The sequence below is a fragment of the Mus caroli genome, chromosome 15 (assembly GCF_900094665.2).
Source record: "Mus caroli chromosome 15, CAROLI_EIJ_v1.1, whole genome shotgun sequence".
In the NCBI taxonomy this organism is placed as follows: domain Eukaryota; kingdom Metazoa; phylum Chordata; class Mammalia; order Rodentia; family Muridae; genus Mus; species Mus caroli.
Window position 1 is genome coordinate 88,322,363 of NC_034584.1, and position 17,295 is coordinate 88,339,657.

General features: G+C 43.8%; 1 protein-coding gene across 2 annotated transcripts in view; it reads left to right on the top strand.

Annotated features, from left to right (window-relative positions):
* The window catches only part of Irak4 (interleukin 1 receptor associated kinase 4), a 26,109-nt gene extending 19,064 nt beyond the window's left edge, over positions 1–7,045 (top strand). For both annotated transcript variants that reach the window (XM_021183725.2, XM_029469445.1), the window contains exons 9-12: positions 1,047–1,230; positions 2,281–2,343; positions 6,086–6,244; positions 6,361–7,045. In XM_021183725.2, coding sequence (XP_021039384.1) covers positions 1,047–1,230; positions 2,281–2,343; positions 6,086–6,244; positions 6,361–6,393 — 439 coding nt within the window. In that variant the 3' untranslated portion in view covers positions 6,394–7,045. The remainder of the gene's footprint in view (positions 1–1,046; positions 1,231–2,280; positions 2,344–6,085; positions 6,245–6,360) is intronic.
* Positions 7,046–17,295: the final 10,250 nt, after the last annotated feature.

A 17,295-nucleotide genomic window follows, 5' to 3' on the forward strand; every position in this document is an offset into this window, starting at 1 on the left:
GGATTTCTGAGTTCGAGGCCAGCCTGGTCTACAGAGTGAGTTCCAGGACAGCCAGGGCTACACAGAGAAACCCTGTCTCGAAAAAGACAAAAATAAAAACAAACAAACAAACAAACAAACAAACAAAGTTACCTGAGACTCATCTCAAACCCTGACACAGAAAGACAAATATCCCATGCTCTCACGCATTTCTAGAGACCTATCTCAGGGAACTTGGGAATACAAGAGTGGTGGATACAAGGCAAGGAGGTCAGGAGGGGAGACACGGGCGCCATTAAACAAGGCTGAGCCATGGCTTCTGCATCCTCCTCAGCTCAGTAGAACTATAGGCTGTCTTAGCCTGTGTAGCTGTGAGAACACAGACTCCCAGCACATACAAATGGCCGGTGACATGTAGAGGCTGACATGTTCCAAGTCCCACGGGACTCTTACACACTGTGGACAAGACTGAACTACCATGGTGTACTACATAAGATGTCCAAATATACCCCCAGTGGAAATTAAATTACTTCCCCCAAATGGTGCTTTTGACTTAAGAATATCGCTCGGTAGTAAAGCCACTGCCTAGCTTCAGTGAACTGTGGGGTACTTGGTCACCAGAACCACTAAAAAAATTTTTTTAAGAGAAAGTGCCATTCGGAAGGCTTTGTGTGCTGTTACTAGTAAATAGCTATCCTTGGCATGCTGAAAATGTACCTCCCTTAAGAGGAAATTTTATTATGTCTTTATTCCCTTCAACAGCTCCAAGATAAGAAAGGAGAACAATTATTTTTCTCTTGCTGTCATCTGAATAATTGACTGATTTGAATATATTTCAGTCTTCTCTACTGCACATATAAAATGACACACAATGTGACATGTGTGTATATAATATATAATATATAGTATGTGGAATGTATGATATATATACATATGTGTATATATATTTATATAAATATATATATATATATATATATATATCACATTATATACCTCTTCCTAAGAACCTATTGGACATCCTAGGTAAGAAGAATGTTTTCCACCTTCAATTTTAATTTCTTTTCCAGTGCAAATATCTTACTAGACAAAGACTTTACTGCCAAAATATCTGACTTTGGGCTTGCACGGGCTTCGGCAAGGCTAGCACAGACGGTCATGACCAGCCGCATCGTGGGCACAACGGCTTATATGGCACCAGAAGCTTTGCGGGGAGAAATAACACCCAAATCTGACATCTACAGCTTCGGCGTGGTACGTGATCACTGTCTTTATTGTTTGGCGCATATTTTATAGTGTGTGTACATGCACATGCCACAGCATATGCACGCCAAGAGCCGGAGGGAGGGTAGCTTTCGGGAGCCAGTTCTCTCCATCCACCATGTTGGTTCCAGAGATCAGACGCAGGTCGCCAGGCTTGGTGGCAAGAGCCTTTACTTTGCTAAGCCATCCTGCCAACCAATGATCATTCTTTTTATACTGTGATTTAAATTCGAATATTTTAGTGCATGCGTCTCTTTTTTTCCTCTCCTATATAAATATATAAACTATTCACACTAGCCTCTGGTGACACCAGAAGGTTTCTGAGTGATCCCCAATATGTAAAATGTTTGAGTGGATTTCTTTTTTAATGAGTGCAAGAAAACACTGTCTCACCGTGAATCCAAAGGAACCTTAAGCTGAGCCCGCGCACAAACTCAATCGTCACCTAACGTGGATCTCTTTTCTCTTCCCTTTTCTGTCATTTTATCATCTAACAACCAGAGGCAAAGAATGCGGGGTAAGATTAATGAGGCTTTCTCTTCATCTTTGTTCTCCAAATAGGTTTCGTTTGTGGGAACGTTACTCCACCTAATAGTAAGGCGTGGGGTTGTAGAATGTGGCTACTGCTTAGAAAATATGATTCTCCCGCGGGCCCTGTAAGACATAGAGCATGCCAGGCATGGTGGCGCACGCCTTTAATCCCAGCACTCAGCAGGCAGAGGCAGGCGGATTTCTGAGTTCGAGGCCAGCCTGGTCTACAGAGTGAGTTCCAGGACAGCCAGGGCTACACAGAGAAACCCTGTCTCACAAACAAACAAACAAACAAACAAACAAAAAAGGCCTAGAGCACAGAGCTCCCAGGACAGATGTTGAGTGGAGCTTCTTTGGTCCTTATATCCTATCAGCATCAGTGCTCCAGGCCACTGGTTAGCCCAAGAAAGCCTCCCTTCGCAGGTTTAAATCCCTGGGCTCAGTCCACGTGCCCTTTAATCTCTGCTGATGTCTCCAGTGTTTTGCTAATGGATCCATTTGCCTTCCTAGGTTCTGTTGGAGCTGATAACCGGACTGGCGGCTGTGGATGAAAACCGTGAACCTCAACTACTGGTTAGTAACTCCTTTTTGCCTGTCTGCTCCTCTCTTGCCTTTATGGTCTTAGATACATGTGGGTAACTCCGGCACACAGGAATAGCATTTTCTGACAGAATACTGGCTCCGTGGACTGACACACTGACAGAGCGTGATATATTTCCAACCTTGGGTTTACCGGGCTGTATTTGTGAAGCTGAAAAGGTCATTCAAACAGTCTTTGTCCCAGTGTCTTTGTGGGCAAAAGGAGAAGAAAGCTGTAGTTTATTACTTTCCAGTTTATTACAATCTGTAGTGTACGGGCCCTGGGTAGTGAGACTACTTGGAAGTCATGGGGCAGGGGGTGGGGGGGAACATAGCTTCTGTTTGCATCTGCATATGAATATAAATGCCAGTAGAAGCTCTTTATTTCACTGTGGAGAGTTTGACTTGCAGAGTTAAAACACTCCCCTCCTGCACTACCATTTCCCACTTCTAATTTGTACACTGAACATTCGATTGATAATTTGTAAGTAGATGAGTTAAATGGTAAGTAAACTACAGATAAAATATGCTGTGTCACATATATATGTCTATAAAAATATCTAAAGATACATATCATATATAAATGTTTCTCAAAATTAACAACTGTATTCCTTTTATTCTAATTTATTCACAGGCCCTAATAGAGCAGAAGAGTATGAACAATTCAGACAGTAGATATATACTAGATCGTGTCCCAGAATTAGGGTAGACCATCAGAAGGTTTGACTTTCTTGTTCAGTCTTGGCACCAGAGCTGAAGACATGGCTCGCTCAGCAGCCAGGAGCTCACAGGGTTTTACCAGAGGCCACAGTTTAGTTCCCAGCACACATGTTAGGTGTCATGCAACTGCCTGTCACCCCAGCTCCAGGGGCGGACACCCATGACCTCCACAGGCACCTGCACACTTGTGCACATGCCCACATAAAGACACACACAGATACAAACGGACAATTAAAATAGAACTTCGAAATGACAGCCAAAGTCTTAGTGTGAACACTAACCTGAGTAAACTGTAGTATGTGAGACTGTTACCAATGTCCACCCTAAAACAAAGACGCCCATGGTCTGCTGGGAGTGTAATGTTAAAATCATGTATGTAATATATATATATTACATGTGTATATATATATAACATATGTATATATATGTAATATATATGTATATATATATTACACGTGTATATATATATTACATATGTATATATACATATATATATTACACATGTATATATATACATATATATATATGTATATATATATACATATATATATACATTGGAAGATATTTATGAATATTCTCGTGGTATTCAATTTTTTTTTAAATGGCAAATCAAAAAGTTAAGTATTACATTAACCAGAAATATAAAATTCTCTGTCCCATTCATTGCTGGAGGTCAAGAGAGAAGCCTGAACCGGAGATGTTCATGTTTGAGCTATTCATATAAGGACATAAATAAAGTTCGGGGTGGGGACTGGATTAAGACCATAAACATGGGAAATGCAGAGGCCAGTGAGATGTTCAGTGCATAAAGGTGCTACCAACTAGCCTGAGTTCAGTCTTTTGATCTGAGAACTGATTCTTTCAAGTCGTCCTCTGACCTCCCACCCATCCCCAAATGAATAAATAAATGTAAAATTGTTTTCTTATAGGAAGTATTTAGAGGTGTGGACTGGTTGGTAGAACTCTTGCCTGGCTTGCACAAGTCCCTCCACTGGATCCCGAATACCAAAAAAGCAAAACAAGCAGAACCTCTCAGGACAAGAGGAGAGATACAGGATTGGGGTGATAACCCTTGCCTCACCAAACTGGGCTTCTGTTTTAGGCAGGCTTGCCTATAGAAAGGCCTACTTACAGCTGCCTAGACCACTCTCCCCTTCAGAATGTGTAAAAGCCACCACTTTGGCTCAAATCAGAACGAAACACGGGATCTCTGTGACTCACAAGTTTGCCCAGCATCATTTAATAGCGAAAGTAGACAAATCAGGAAACATTGTACCTTTGAGTGCAGCATGGTTAGAAAGCCCTAAGACTGTAACGGAAACCCAGCTAAGAGCACTCTGTCAGGCAGCCTTCTCACCATTGTCTGTGTGGTTTCACAATCCATCCCTTTTGGAAGAGTTTTGGAATGGTACATATCACCCCTCACTCATAATCCTTTCTTTCAATACACGTTCTTTGATTTACTACAAAATATATAAAATATACAAACCGGGTCTCTCTCTCTGTTTTGTTTTGTTTTTCGAGACAAGGTTTCTCTGTGTAGTCCTGGCTGTCCTGGAACTCACTCTGTAGATCAGGCTGGCCTCGAATTCAGAAATCTGCCTGCCTCTGCCTTCCAAGTGCTGGGATTAAAGGCGTGCGCCACCACACCCGGGTCACAAACCGGGTCTCTTAAAGTAAAAGAAATATAATCTCTTGGTAGAAGTCCAAAGTCAAAAGTCAAGACCCTCTTGAGGGCCCAGGGAAGACGATTCCCTGCCTCTTATGGGTTCTAGTGGCTTCTTGTAGCTTTGGCTTATAGACCTGTCACTGTGGTCTCCACTGCTGGTGGTCACATTGTCTCCTGGGTCTTTTTCTTTTCTTTCATTCATATATATATATATGTATATATATATATATATATATATATATATATATGTGTGTGTGTGTGTGTGTGTATGTATATGTATGTATATGTGTGTGTGTGTGTATGTATATGTATGTATATATGTGTGTGTATATATATACACGTATGTATATATAGATGTGTGTATATATGTATACACATACACACACACACACATATGCATACACTTGGCATTGAAGTTCGAGCTCAGTTGGATTAACCCAATGTCTTAGTCACTGTTTTATTGCCCTGATAAAACACCATGATCCAGGCAACATATAGCTAAAAAGGGTGCATTGGGACTTAAAGTTTCAGAGTCTTTTGTGGCAGGGAGATACAGTAGCAAGTGGCGGGCATGGTTGCAGGAGCAGGAAGCCGATGACTTGCATCTTAAACCACACAGGCCAAGCATAGAGTGACCTTGGGAATGGAGGAAGGGCTTAAGTTCCCAAAGTCTGCCTCCAGTGACTCACTTCCTCCACCAAGGCCACGCCTCCCAAGCCTCCCAGCGAGCACCGCCAATTGAAAAACCATTAAGAGCCTATAGGAGCAGTCTGTTCACAGCACTGCACTCCCGCTTCCGAGATCTACAGAGATCTTTTTTTTTTTCCCCCCACACGTGGTCTATTTATGGACTCCAGGAACCAGGACACAGACATACACAGATCCAGGTTTCAAACACCTTTCAACCTTCCGTTCAACCCACAACACCATCCCCTCCTCATTCATCTCCCGATCTCCCGGTCCTTCTTTTCGGTTCATCAGATCTGAGTCCCTGTAGATAAAGACAGGGTGCCTGGATCCATAAGGTGGAATTCCAATATCAGACACACATCAAGAAGCCGATGACCCTGCTGGCAAACGCTGCCAGCAAGAGTGGGAGCAGCTAGCTCACCGCAGAAAGGCAAGAATTATAAAGCACCCGTGCAGGCTCATACATGAATAAAGCCAGTAAATCTGTAAATGTGTGCCTATGTATGCATTTCCTTATGTAACATCTGACCTGTATGGCTACAATTCCTGATGAGCCTACCAAAAAAAAAATACTGAGATAAATCGAAATAATTTACATTTATCTTCCGATTTCTTTAACTTTGAAGGGTTTAACCAAGTTTTGATATTGTTTTCAAGCTGGATATTAAAGAAGAGATTGAAGATGAAGAGAAGACGATTGAAGACTACACCGATGAGAAGATGAGCGATGCGGACCCTGCTTCGGTGGAAGCTATGTACTCGGCTGCTAGCCAGTGTCTGCATGAGAAGAAAAACAGACGGCCAGACATTGCAAAGGTATTCACTTCCGAATCCACCTACACAGCGAGGGGTGTGGTGCGTTATCCTTTACTAAGTAGCCATTTCAAGACATCTGCTTAACCTGGTTCTTTTGATCTCTTTCTTTCTGAAAGGTTCAACAGCTGCTACAAGAGATGTCTGCTTAAAACTAATAAAGTAAACATCTTTTTTTTTTTTTAACTTCTCGTGGACCTGGAGACCAGAAAAGCACTTTGACACTGAGCTGCATCACCTACCTGTTGTTTGCATCTGTTTTTGTTTTCCTAAACGTGCTTTAACATGGCAGCATAGTGCAATGTACTGGTTAGTTAATAGATGCGTTGGCACTGCAGCCAAAGTGATGGTTGCATGGTAGCACGTGGCCCCGCCCACCTAGTATGGGGCTCATGCTCCACAACAATATCACCAAACTATAGTGAACTTAAGATTCAGGAAAACAGCACTGTGCTATACAGAGACAATGGGGTTGTTTGGGGGTTGGGGGGAGTGAGACACGGTGTCTCTGTGTAGCCCTGGATGTCCTGGAACTTGCTCTGTACACCAGGCTGGCCTTGAACTCAGCAATCTGCCTGTCTCTGCCTAGTGTGTGTTGGGATTAAAGGTGTGTGCCACTCCTGTAAAGCTTTGGACCAGCTCTTAGCTGCCTTAAGCCTTAGTGTTGGCTTTTGATTTTGGGTAGGAACTTCATGCTCCTGTAAATAGCTCCTCACCTAGGTTCCTGTAAGGAACCTCTCTCCACTGCTCCTGTAACCCTAACTAAACTCATTGGTTCAACAATGTAGACATGAGTGGAATCTATTCTTCTGTCTCTTATTGGGGTCCTATCTTGAATGAATAGATGTTTGCTTGTCCCCATCCCCCCCAATTCACATACATGGTACTGTTAGAACCTAGTGGGGAAACCCCCACCCAATTCCCGATTTGGCGTGCACCCAAGAATCACGAACAGATGACCATCTTGATGTAAATACATGAGGACGTTTATTTACGGAGCTCCGGACCGACATGTATCTCACACAGGAGATAACGGATGTAGGCCACGAAGCTCAAAAGCTAGGGGTTTTTATGGGGTAAGGAGTTTAGGGGTGTGGAATTCAGCATAGCGACACACTATTGGCTTATTTAAACATTAACAGAAAGATTACATGTTAGCAAAATGGCATCAGGACTTTGTTCCTGTGGGCTGGGGGCTTATCTTTGTTCACATAGCAACCAGTTGATGTATGACTTTACCCGGCGTCAAGGGGCTGTAGACAGAGGGGAGGTTCCGGCCAGGTGGTGTTGACCCAGACAAGATAGCCCTGCTTGTACAATCAAGCTGTTCTTAGGAATGTCTTACCAACAGCCCTGTCTGTTCTGCTTTGTTCTCGGCCCCAGGCCGGGGGCTCATAGACAACTCTTTTACATAAATCACAAGATACAAAATCTCATTTTCTTTCAGTACTATACGTAGGGTATAACAGAACCAATAGTGAGTTTGGAGAGTGTGTGTGTGTGCTTGTATTGTCTCTGCAATGGGCAATAAAACATGTAACTGAGGCCAAGCTGTCTGAGGGGGGAGCATTTAAGGGGGCAATTCCAACACCACCCTTTCCCTTATGGTAGGCCCCCTTGCTGTATATTGATTGTACTGCTCCCACTGAAGTAAAAAGACATGTAACTTCCACAGGCCTGCTCCATCTGCATGAGGAGTCTCTGTAAAGAAAGTTCCGGAGAGGCCATCTTCCTCTACCAATGGGCAAAGGGATGCCTCTTAAATGAATGGAATCAGCCATTCCGTACTACAGTTCTTGAAGGTAGCACATATGGGATGGAGTCATAAGCACCCTGTGGCATCACTAAGACTTGCCACTAAAGCTGAGCTGTCTCTTCAGCCTGCCCGTTTAAGCAGAGAATTACAAGATGCAGATGCTATGTATCCTCTGAACTGGCAGGTAAAATGAAAGAAAGAAAGAAAACCAGAGACAAGTTTGGTCACAATGCTTGGGAGGCAGATCCAGGCAGATCTCTGTGAATTTCAGGCCAGCTAGGGCTACAAAGTATCTCCCTCTCACTCTAGCTCTCTCACTTTCTCGCTCTCTGTTCTCTCTCTCTCTCTCTCTCTCTCAAAAAAAAAAAAAAAAAAAACGTGGTGTGGCAATGCAGTATGATAAAAAATCTCTTACATTCAAGAGAGACTGGGGATTTTGCTGGACCTCACAGCAAGTTAATAATGTACATTGAGGTCACTTAAGACTGATATCCTACTGTGTGCTCAGTCTGTCTGTTTAACCTGCCTTCAAGAGAACAATGTAGTTATCAACCTTACTTGCCTCGGATTCCCAACCAAAGCTAGGGAGCAGCTCTAATCTTTTCTCTATTCTTCCATGCCCCTGACTCTAGAGTAATGCGTGTGTGCTTTTCGTGTGTTACAATAATCATTTGCTGAAAACAGCAAATATATGTTAAAAGCAATCATACACTGAACATCGGCAGCTACTGAAGACAACACATGGATATTGCTCAATAGACAGTGATATGTGTAAAGCTGTTTGATATCTGAGTCAGCTGGGATCAGTTGGAGTCAGTAACTTAATCCCTTGTAAAACTCTGTTAATGATTTCTGGAAGGTGTTCCTCATCCCTTCCCCCATGTGATGATTTCCATGTTTTTCAGCCTTTGCTAGGGATAGCCACACGGGCACACACAGATATACAGACCTAGGGCAGGATGATAGCATTTAAGCAGACACTGATCCAGACTCATACAGCAGGATGATGGAAGAGGCAAGGCAGCAAAATAGAGAACTCACCTCTGGGCTCACTGTCGGTTCAAGGACACCAAAGGGAAGTGTTTGTGTTGATTTCTGTCCTTCATGCAATACCAACACGTTATTGACAACTGAGTTTATTATTAGTGCATTCTACCCTACACAAGATGGACGCACTAGCTTGTCATTTTCTGTCTGGGAGTAGAAGACTTAAAAGAAAGAAAGTAAAAATTATGTGTATGCTAAAGTCCTCCATGGGATCCCCAATCTTGGAACTGACAGGGAGAAGTTGACATGGAGGAGGAGGAGGAGGAGGGAGCAAAGGAAGACATCCCTCAGGCACAATCCTTGATACAGAGGAAGGAACAAACATCCAGGTTGCATGGGGACCTTAAGAATGACCCAGCATAATAATCATGCTAGATTGTGCCACTAAACTCCATGAAGTGGGAGATACTTTTAAATGAGAAATTAGCCACAGCCTCACTCGTGAAACTGTAGGACAGGAATACAAATGGAATCAGCCCGATGTTGTGGAAGCACAGAAACGAATCACCCTCCACCCCTGCTTATGACAAACGTTATAAACTCTGAGACAGTGTGAGGGAAATCAGTCTCTGATTGGTGGCTCACGGGAACTATCACGGATGCGTAGTTTTCTCCAGCTGAGAGTCCCCTGACTACTAGGGACTAAGGACAGTAGAGGAAGGATAGACGTTATGGAGACAATCGGGCATGAGAGGGGCAGTGTTGCATGCCTCGTTCATTGCACCAGACAGGACTGGGAGAGTTAAGGACGAATGATTTAGTGGTTTCCTTGGGACCAGCACAGGTTCTGTTGTAACCCCGAATTACTGATGCTAACTCTCTGCGGATAATTGTCCCGTTTCTTAACAGTCTCACCCAAGAGACTTCAGTGTTGTGTACAGACACTTTGTCTTGACGCTCCTATCGTCCCGCAAGCTCAATTTCAGACAGCTGATTTTTGTGCTGTGTCCTCCTGCAGCAAGCCCAGGGCTCCCTCCCCGGCCCTGGCCAGTCAGAGGGAACTCAGCCTAGTGTTAGGATGGCACTACCCATAAAACTCCCCCTTAATAGAGACATACCCGAGGAGCCAAATGCTATCTCAAGACATCCTCCCCACCTCTGCATCTCCAAAGACCAGCACTCTTCCTGATAAACAGCCAAACTTACCAGGTGCCTGTCCTTGAGACCTTAAAGAAATAACAAACTCGAAGGAGATTAGGGCCCTGAGTTTAAATCATAGAGAAAAGGTAATCAGAGGTCACAGACAATTATGACCGGCCATAAAATTAGTCCCTGATTACCCAACAGCAGACACCCATTAATCCCCCTCCCAGCTTCCATTCCATCCCACCAAAAGATTACAGCCCTCCACTCCCCTTTTCTGTGAACATTCAGGGGATGCCTAACTCTATTGTATATAAACCCAATGCTTTCCGGACTCAGGCATCGCATGCCAGCATCCACCCTGTGAGTGTGGGGCATGTGATCCAAATTCGAACTTGAGACAACAAAAGGCTCTTTTGCAAGTTGCAGCGGACTTGGCAATTCTTGGGCTAGGAATTCTGGGTTTCCCGTGGACTCTGGGCATAACAGTTCTCACTCAGCCTGCTGTGGAGCATGGCCTCTTTTAGGAAGAAGAGTTTCTGGCAGGTCTGAACAGTGTCGACTGACATGTAAACAGTTTCACAAAGTACTAAAGCAATAAAGGCGGATGGTTTGCTTTAAGAAATAAGACAAAGGAGCCTGTGTGGGAACGCTGGGAAGCAAACCTGAGGCAGTGTTAGCGTCAAGCCAGAGCTCCTAAGGAAGAAATGATAGCAAGAATCAATGCTATTGAACCTCTGGAAGACTTCAAGGCCTGAAGCAAAGATTTCAAAAATATACATAAGTGTCAGCAGTACCGACTCAAAATACTATTTTTAATACTATTTTTTATAGGTAATTTCACACCCATCTCCAACCAGAATAATCTATGTATACTCCTCTCCTGAGAGTGGAAAGTGTTTGCCCAACCTAGAGATCACTCAGTAGCAAGCTGTAGCCATTGCAGAGATGGCAACCAGTCACAGCGTGGCCCAGAGACAATCAGCTCTGTGGAGAGTGTGGGTCACAGCCAGTTCGATATGGTTGTGTCTCCTCTAAGTCCTCCACCAAGTTAAGAGAGCCAGCCCGCATTGAGCCTGTGGCAAGTGGGAAAAGGCGTGTCACCTCTGTTGTGGCACACTCCAGCATGAAGAAATGATTGCAGATAGCGGCGGGTAGCTAAGGAAGTAGCTTCTATTCACATAGCTGTACTCAGCATTGGCCATTTGAGAAAATAACTGACAGAAGAAATGCATTTTTTTCATGGTATATTCGACCACACTACCATTTTTCCTTAGCATTCCCATAGTATTGACTTCTGAAATGAACTGGCAGTTGGTTGGCATGGTGGGTGGTAGGCCTTCAGAGGTCCTGCCCCTCTGCAGAAAGGCTGTCTCTGTCTCTGTTGCCTCCCTTTGGATCCCATTCCCCTAGCTGGGCTGCCTTGTCTTGCTTCAGTGACAGAGGATGCACTGAGTCCTACTGAGAACTTGGCAGATGGTGGCAGGGGCTTCCCTTCTCAGTGTGGGGACACCACAAGAAGGGGACACCCTTCTCCTCTGAGGGGGTAATAGGGAGGGTGGTTTGAGGGTGGGACTGGGAGGGAAGGAGGGAGAGGGGGGCTGAGATTGAGAAAAGGAAGTAGGGGGGTGCACAGGGGAGCAGGGGAAACACAAATGGGGCAGAAAGTAATAAAATAGAAACAAACTAACAAAAATCTATAAGTAAGCAGGTGGTTCTTTGAAAAAGATAAACAATACTGACAAATTCTTAGTCAACATAACCAAGAGAGGCAACGAAGACTCCGATTAATAAAATGAGAAAGAAAAGAGATATTAGTTGAGGTGCCAGTGACTTTCAGAAAATCCTAAGGATACACTTGAAAAACCTGTATTCCACCAAATTGGAGAAGCTAAAAGAAATGGATGAATTTATTAATGCATATGCTATACAAAGCAAAATGGGACAAACATTTAAACTACATCTACAGCAAACAATGACGTTGAAACAGTGGGTGTTAAGTCGGCCTCACTGCAGACTTTCAAGACCGGCACCAATCCTTCCAAAATTACTTCATGAAACTGCAAAGCATGCAGTACCTACAAACTTCTGTTACAGTGCCACTATTGCCCTGACATCAAAACCAGACAAAGGAACAACAAAACGTTAGAGCTGAATGCCCTTGAAGAACCTTGATGCAAAATCCTCTGGGTCAAGGAGATGGCCCCCGCTGAAAACTGTGCTAACTACTGAGGCTAAGAACCTAGGTTTGATCCCTGGGACCCAAATCATGGAAAGATAGAAACAACTCTCTCAGGTTCTACACACACACACACACACACACACACACACACACACACACAAACAGCTAAAGAACTAAATAGGTAGCTCCCCAAAAGGAAGACAGATTACTAATAAGTTTTAAAAACATGTCCAACATCTTTAGAAATTCAAATTAAAACTACTCTGAGGTTCTATCTTAACCCAGTTACAATGATATACATATTATGTGTGTATTTATATATGCATATATATACACACATATATATAGATACATATACACACATGTATATCTACACATATATGCACACACACATATATATACATATGCACATATGTGTATATGTATTGTATACATATATATGTGTGTATGTATACATATATAATGTGTGTGTGTGTATATATATATATATATATATATATATACATATATATGTGTGTGTGTGTTGTGTGTGTTGTGTGTGTGTGTGTGTATAACAAATGCTGGCAAGGATGCAGAGAAAAGTAAGCCCTGTTTCACTTTTCATTGCTGGTGGGAGTGAAAGCTGGTATAGGCACTGTGGAAATCAATGTGGTGATGTCACAAAAATCTAAATATGAAACTACCATGTAACCCAGGTTTTCCAAGCCTGGGCGTAGACCTAAAGGGCTTAAAGATACTTGTGCATTCATGTCTGTAGTCTCTTCAGTCATAATAACAAAGAAATAGAATCAGACTAGCTGTCACTGACAGATGAATGAATAACGAAAGTAAGGCATTTTAATCAGACATAAAGAAAAATGTGATCTCTAAGAGAAGGGATAGAGGTGGAAAGTATATTGAGATAGCTCTGGCTCAAAAAGGTAGATATTTAATATTTCCTCTCCTAGGTGGGTTCTAAGTTCTAATTTTCTTCCGTTTGTGTTTCTTTGGGAGTATGGAAAGAACCCAGGGACCTAGAAAGGGGTCCACAAGAGGACATGCAATGTGGATTTCAGGTTGGGGAGGGTATAAACACGTGTGCTGTGTAAGTTGAGGGGACAGGTCTGGAGAGATGATGCCAAGAATGTGCACTGATTTGCAGAGGACCTGAGTTTGGTTCCCAGCACCCACGCTGGCAGCTCACAACTGCCTTAACTCCAGCTCTAAGGGGTCAGACACTCTCCTCTGGCCTTTACAGGCACTGCATTTACATGCACACACATATACACATGATTAAAATAAAAAGTAATATCTTTAAAAAGCAAGGAGAGAAGAATTACTGGGAGTAGAAGGGTTAAGTAGGATGGGGGCGGGGAGATGGGGTAGGAGACAGAGGGGAAGGGTCAATCAAAACTAGGTCCTAAGAAAACACCATAAGGAAATCTGATACTTGGTAGTCTAGTTAAATAAATAAATAAATAAATAAATAAATAAATAAATAAATAAATAAATAAATGTAGGGTGGTAACCAGCTCGGGTAAGAGCTACTTTCTGGAATCATAAGGTCATTTGGTCTATAGTCTCTGAGGCCTCTAACCAATTCAGAGATTGCCGCTCCTGTTAATTGTTCACCATAACTAAAAGGTAAGACCAAACTGCTGATGACAGGACACATTCGGGTTACAGGACACAAAGCAGTCAAGCTGGAACTTACTGTGTGTTTGTTCCCTGCTGAGAGAGAATTGCCATCAATTGTCTTACTCTCAGATGTGGCTCCTTGAGTGCTGTTATGTTTGCTACAAAGTCACTTGGCAGGATGTGTATGTTTGTTACAAAGTAACTTTTTCCCCAGGGCAGGGTGCTAGATACTACACATGCTTTTACTAACCCCAAATAGGGAAGCCCTGACAGACCAAAGCATGAATACCATCAAGATCAATTTGGTGAACCAATGAGTTAACTGGGGTTACTTACAAGAAGATGGGTGAAGGGTTACTCACAGGAGCAGAAATGACTCAAAGACAGCTGTGTCATCAAAGCCCTCCCCAGCATGAGTGACAGCTCACAAAGCTGGGAACCTGGAGCACACTGCACAGCCTGCAGGCAGCTCAACATGCTGAAGGGTGTCCTTTCCAAGTGACTCAGTTGGTCTAAGCCTCTTGCCAGGCAGCTGAGCTGGTTTTGGCTTCTTCCCAGAGCCTGTCTGACCTCAGAGGCTTCTTTGCAGCTTTGCTTCTCTGAAAATGACTCCTAACATTCTTGTTTACTCTTGGGGGGTGGGGGTGGGCTCTAGTGAATCTGGTCAGTTTCAGGGACTTCCTGAAGTTATTTTGAGTTGCTCAGATGTGTGAGTATACTGTGGCGCATATGTGAAAGACAATGGATGTTGCAGGAGTAGGTTCTTGCCTTCAACCTTACTGAGGCAGTGGTTTCTGTCTCCCATCTTGCCACAGGAGAGACCAAAGGACAAATGGATGTCACCATATCTGCCTTCTTAGTGGATTCTAGCAATCAAACTCAGGTTGTCAGGCTTTTGTGGCTAGGACCTTTGCTTACTGAGCCATCTCCGCAGCCCATGAGTTCTCTTGAACTCACATTTGCTGTAATTACCTGCAGACCTGCACAAGATCAGACCTGTCAACAATGTCACGGAAGACACATGAACTCACAGGATCAGTTAATGGTAACTAGAGGGAGAAGGATTCCAAGGCCCCACTTTTCCTATCTACAGGAAATTTAATGATTTCTAGAAGAGGGAGAAACCTCTTTAGTGACGTAGCCACTGGTCAGGTGCCACTCAAGAATGGGTTAATATGAGTTTGGATTATATGAGGCTTTGTTACAAAACCAAACTCCCTTTCTTGGGGTCGGAAAAACCAAAACAACCCCAGGAGGCACAAGAATCCAGCAAAGCAAGATCTTTATTTGAATTAGGCAGCAAAAACCGACCAGTCGGGGACGACAGCACAGACCTGGGAGCTGACTGCATCCGTGAAAGGAAGTTGCAAGGCGTATTTAAAAAGTAAAACCGTAAAGTGGGGGTCGGAGTTGGGGGGTGAGCTTCAGAGATACCCAATAGTATTTTGACATTAAGGATTAAGCAAGAGGTTATCCATTGGAGACTGGGTCTTATCCAGGGCACCCGGCTTCATGGCCCTTAACTCATTCTCCTGGACATTTGGTCTCAGAGCCCAGAATGTAAAGGGAGTTAGTTGGTCAGAGTTGGTTCCTGGGCCTAGGACCATGAACTCATTTTAACCCTGCCAGAAAGATGGAGAAGTTGTCCCTGAGATGGCTGGATGCAGACAACTCTCTCCTTCCACCTTCACTTTGCTTCCGGGTCACAGAAAGGTGATAAAGGTTATGGCGTCCTGCCTCTCAAGCTCAGCCTCAATGAAGCCTAGTGACCACAGACCCAACACTCTGAGACCCTGAGCCGAAATAAATCTTGAATAGGGTAACAGGCCAGTGGAAAATTACCCTGCCCCCATCCTACCCCAGCTCTGACACTGGAATTCACCACCCCTGTGACTCAGCTTTAAAAGGGCCAAACAATGTTTCAGAGTTGGTTGCCAAGCAACCCTTCCAGCTGCACTATACATTTCCACTAGCTCTCTGTGCATGCTCCAAAGGCCCTATAAAAGCCCACCCCTCCCCTGAGCCCTCTGTTCTCTTCCCATTCAGAGGCAGCCCCCATTTGTTCTTAATAAATCTGTGAGGTTTGTTGCACGGTGTGCCTTGGTGGTGTTTCTTGGCTCCCAGCTGCTCAGATGCCTTTGTGCCGGAAAAAGCCTCATCTTCCCCAACTCAAGTTCATGTCTCTCAGATATTCCATCTAACCGGTTAGAGTGATCCAGCATGAGGACGTTTCTAAGGTCATAGTTTTTGGACCATTGGGAATAGCCAATGAGCCGAGTGACAAAAGTCTTGAGTCACATCATGCAGAAGCTAGAAAACAGCAGAGGCTTGTCGGGATCACACCGTCATAACTGCTACATGCCACCACACAGCGTTTTAGCCACAGTGTCACTTAAGGTAGTGTTCCCATCACCCGAGGAGCTGATTGCTAGGCCCATTCACTACAGCAGAACCTCTGGATAGGAGCCCAGGACAGAAAATGAACCCACCACACTCACCCTATACATGCCGAGAAAATGAGTACCTACGGTCACTGTGCATGCCGTGGGCGAAATATCTTAGTTCTCCAAACAAAAAGATGCTTTGCGGGACTGGTTTCATTACATTTACTTAGTGTGTGGGCATGCATACGGCAGTGAACAGATGCAGGCCAGAGGGGCACTTGGAGTGGATTCTCTCCGTGGTTAGGTCCTGGGGATCAATCTTGTTGGGATTGGTGCAAAGTGCCTTTACCTGCCCTAAATCAGCTCTTTTTCAAAACTGCTAACAAACACATCTATTGTTCAACATGCACCCCCCCCCCCACCCCCCAGAAGGACTTCATACTGAGTGAATTGAAAAGGCACCAGTCTTTCACATGGAGAGCACAGCCGCATCTTCACCTAGAGCGCCCTAGCCCTTACAACTGGGAAATAAGCAGTTCTTTATAACCTGCGCCAAGCACACTGGACATCTATTGTCCTGGGGGATGAGGTTGGGGGGGGGGGAGACAAGACAGGGTCTGTGTACGTAAAGCTGTTCTGGAACATGCTGGAAGTTTAGGCACCCACCACTATCTCAAGGCGGTGCTTTTTATCACGGAGGGAACTCAGCAACTAGATGTATTTTCATCCTTGCTACATTTCTGTAGGGCAACTTTAATCTACATTAAGCACTCAGTGCTCATAACTGTTCTTGCCGAGGTTTTCAACTAGTTAAAATTTTGTAAAATTAAGCAGTCTAATGAAATCATCACATAGAATCAGCAGGTATTAGACCGTGCAAAGTTATCCAAGCACTTGAAATGTACCAGAAAGCCAACATACACAACTCAAAGAGAAAAATTTTATTGATATAAAATGCACTTATAAAATGTCCACAGAAGACATG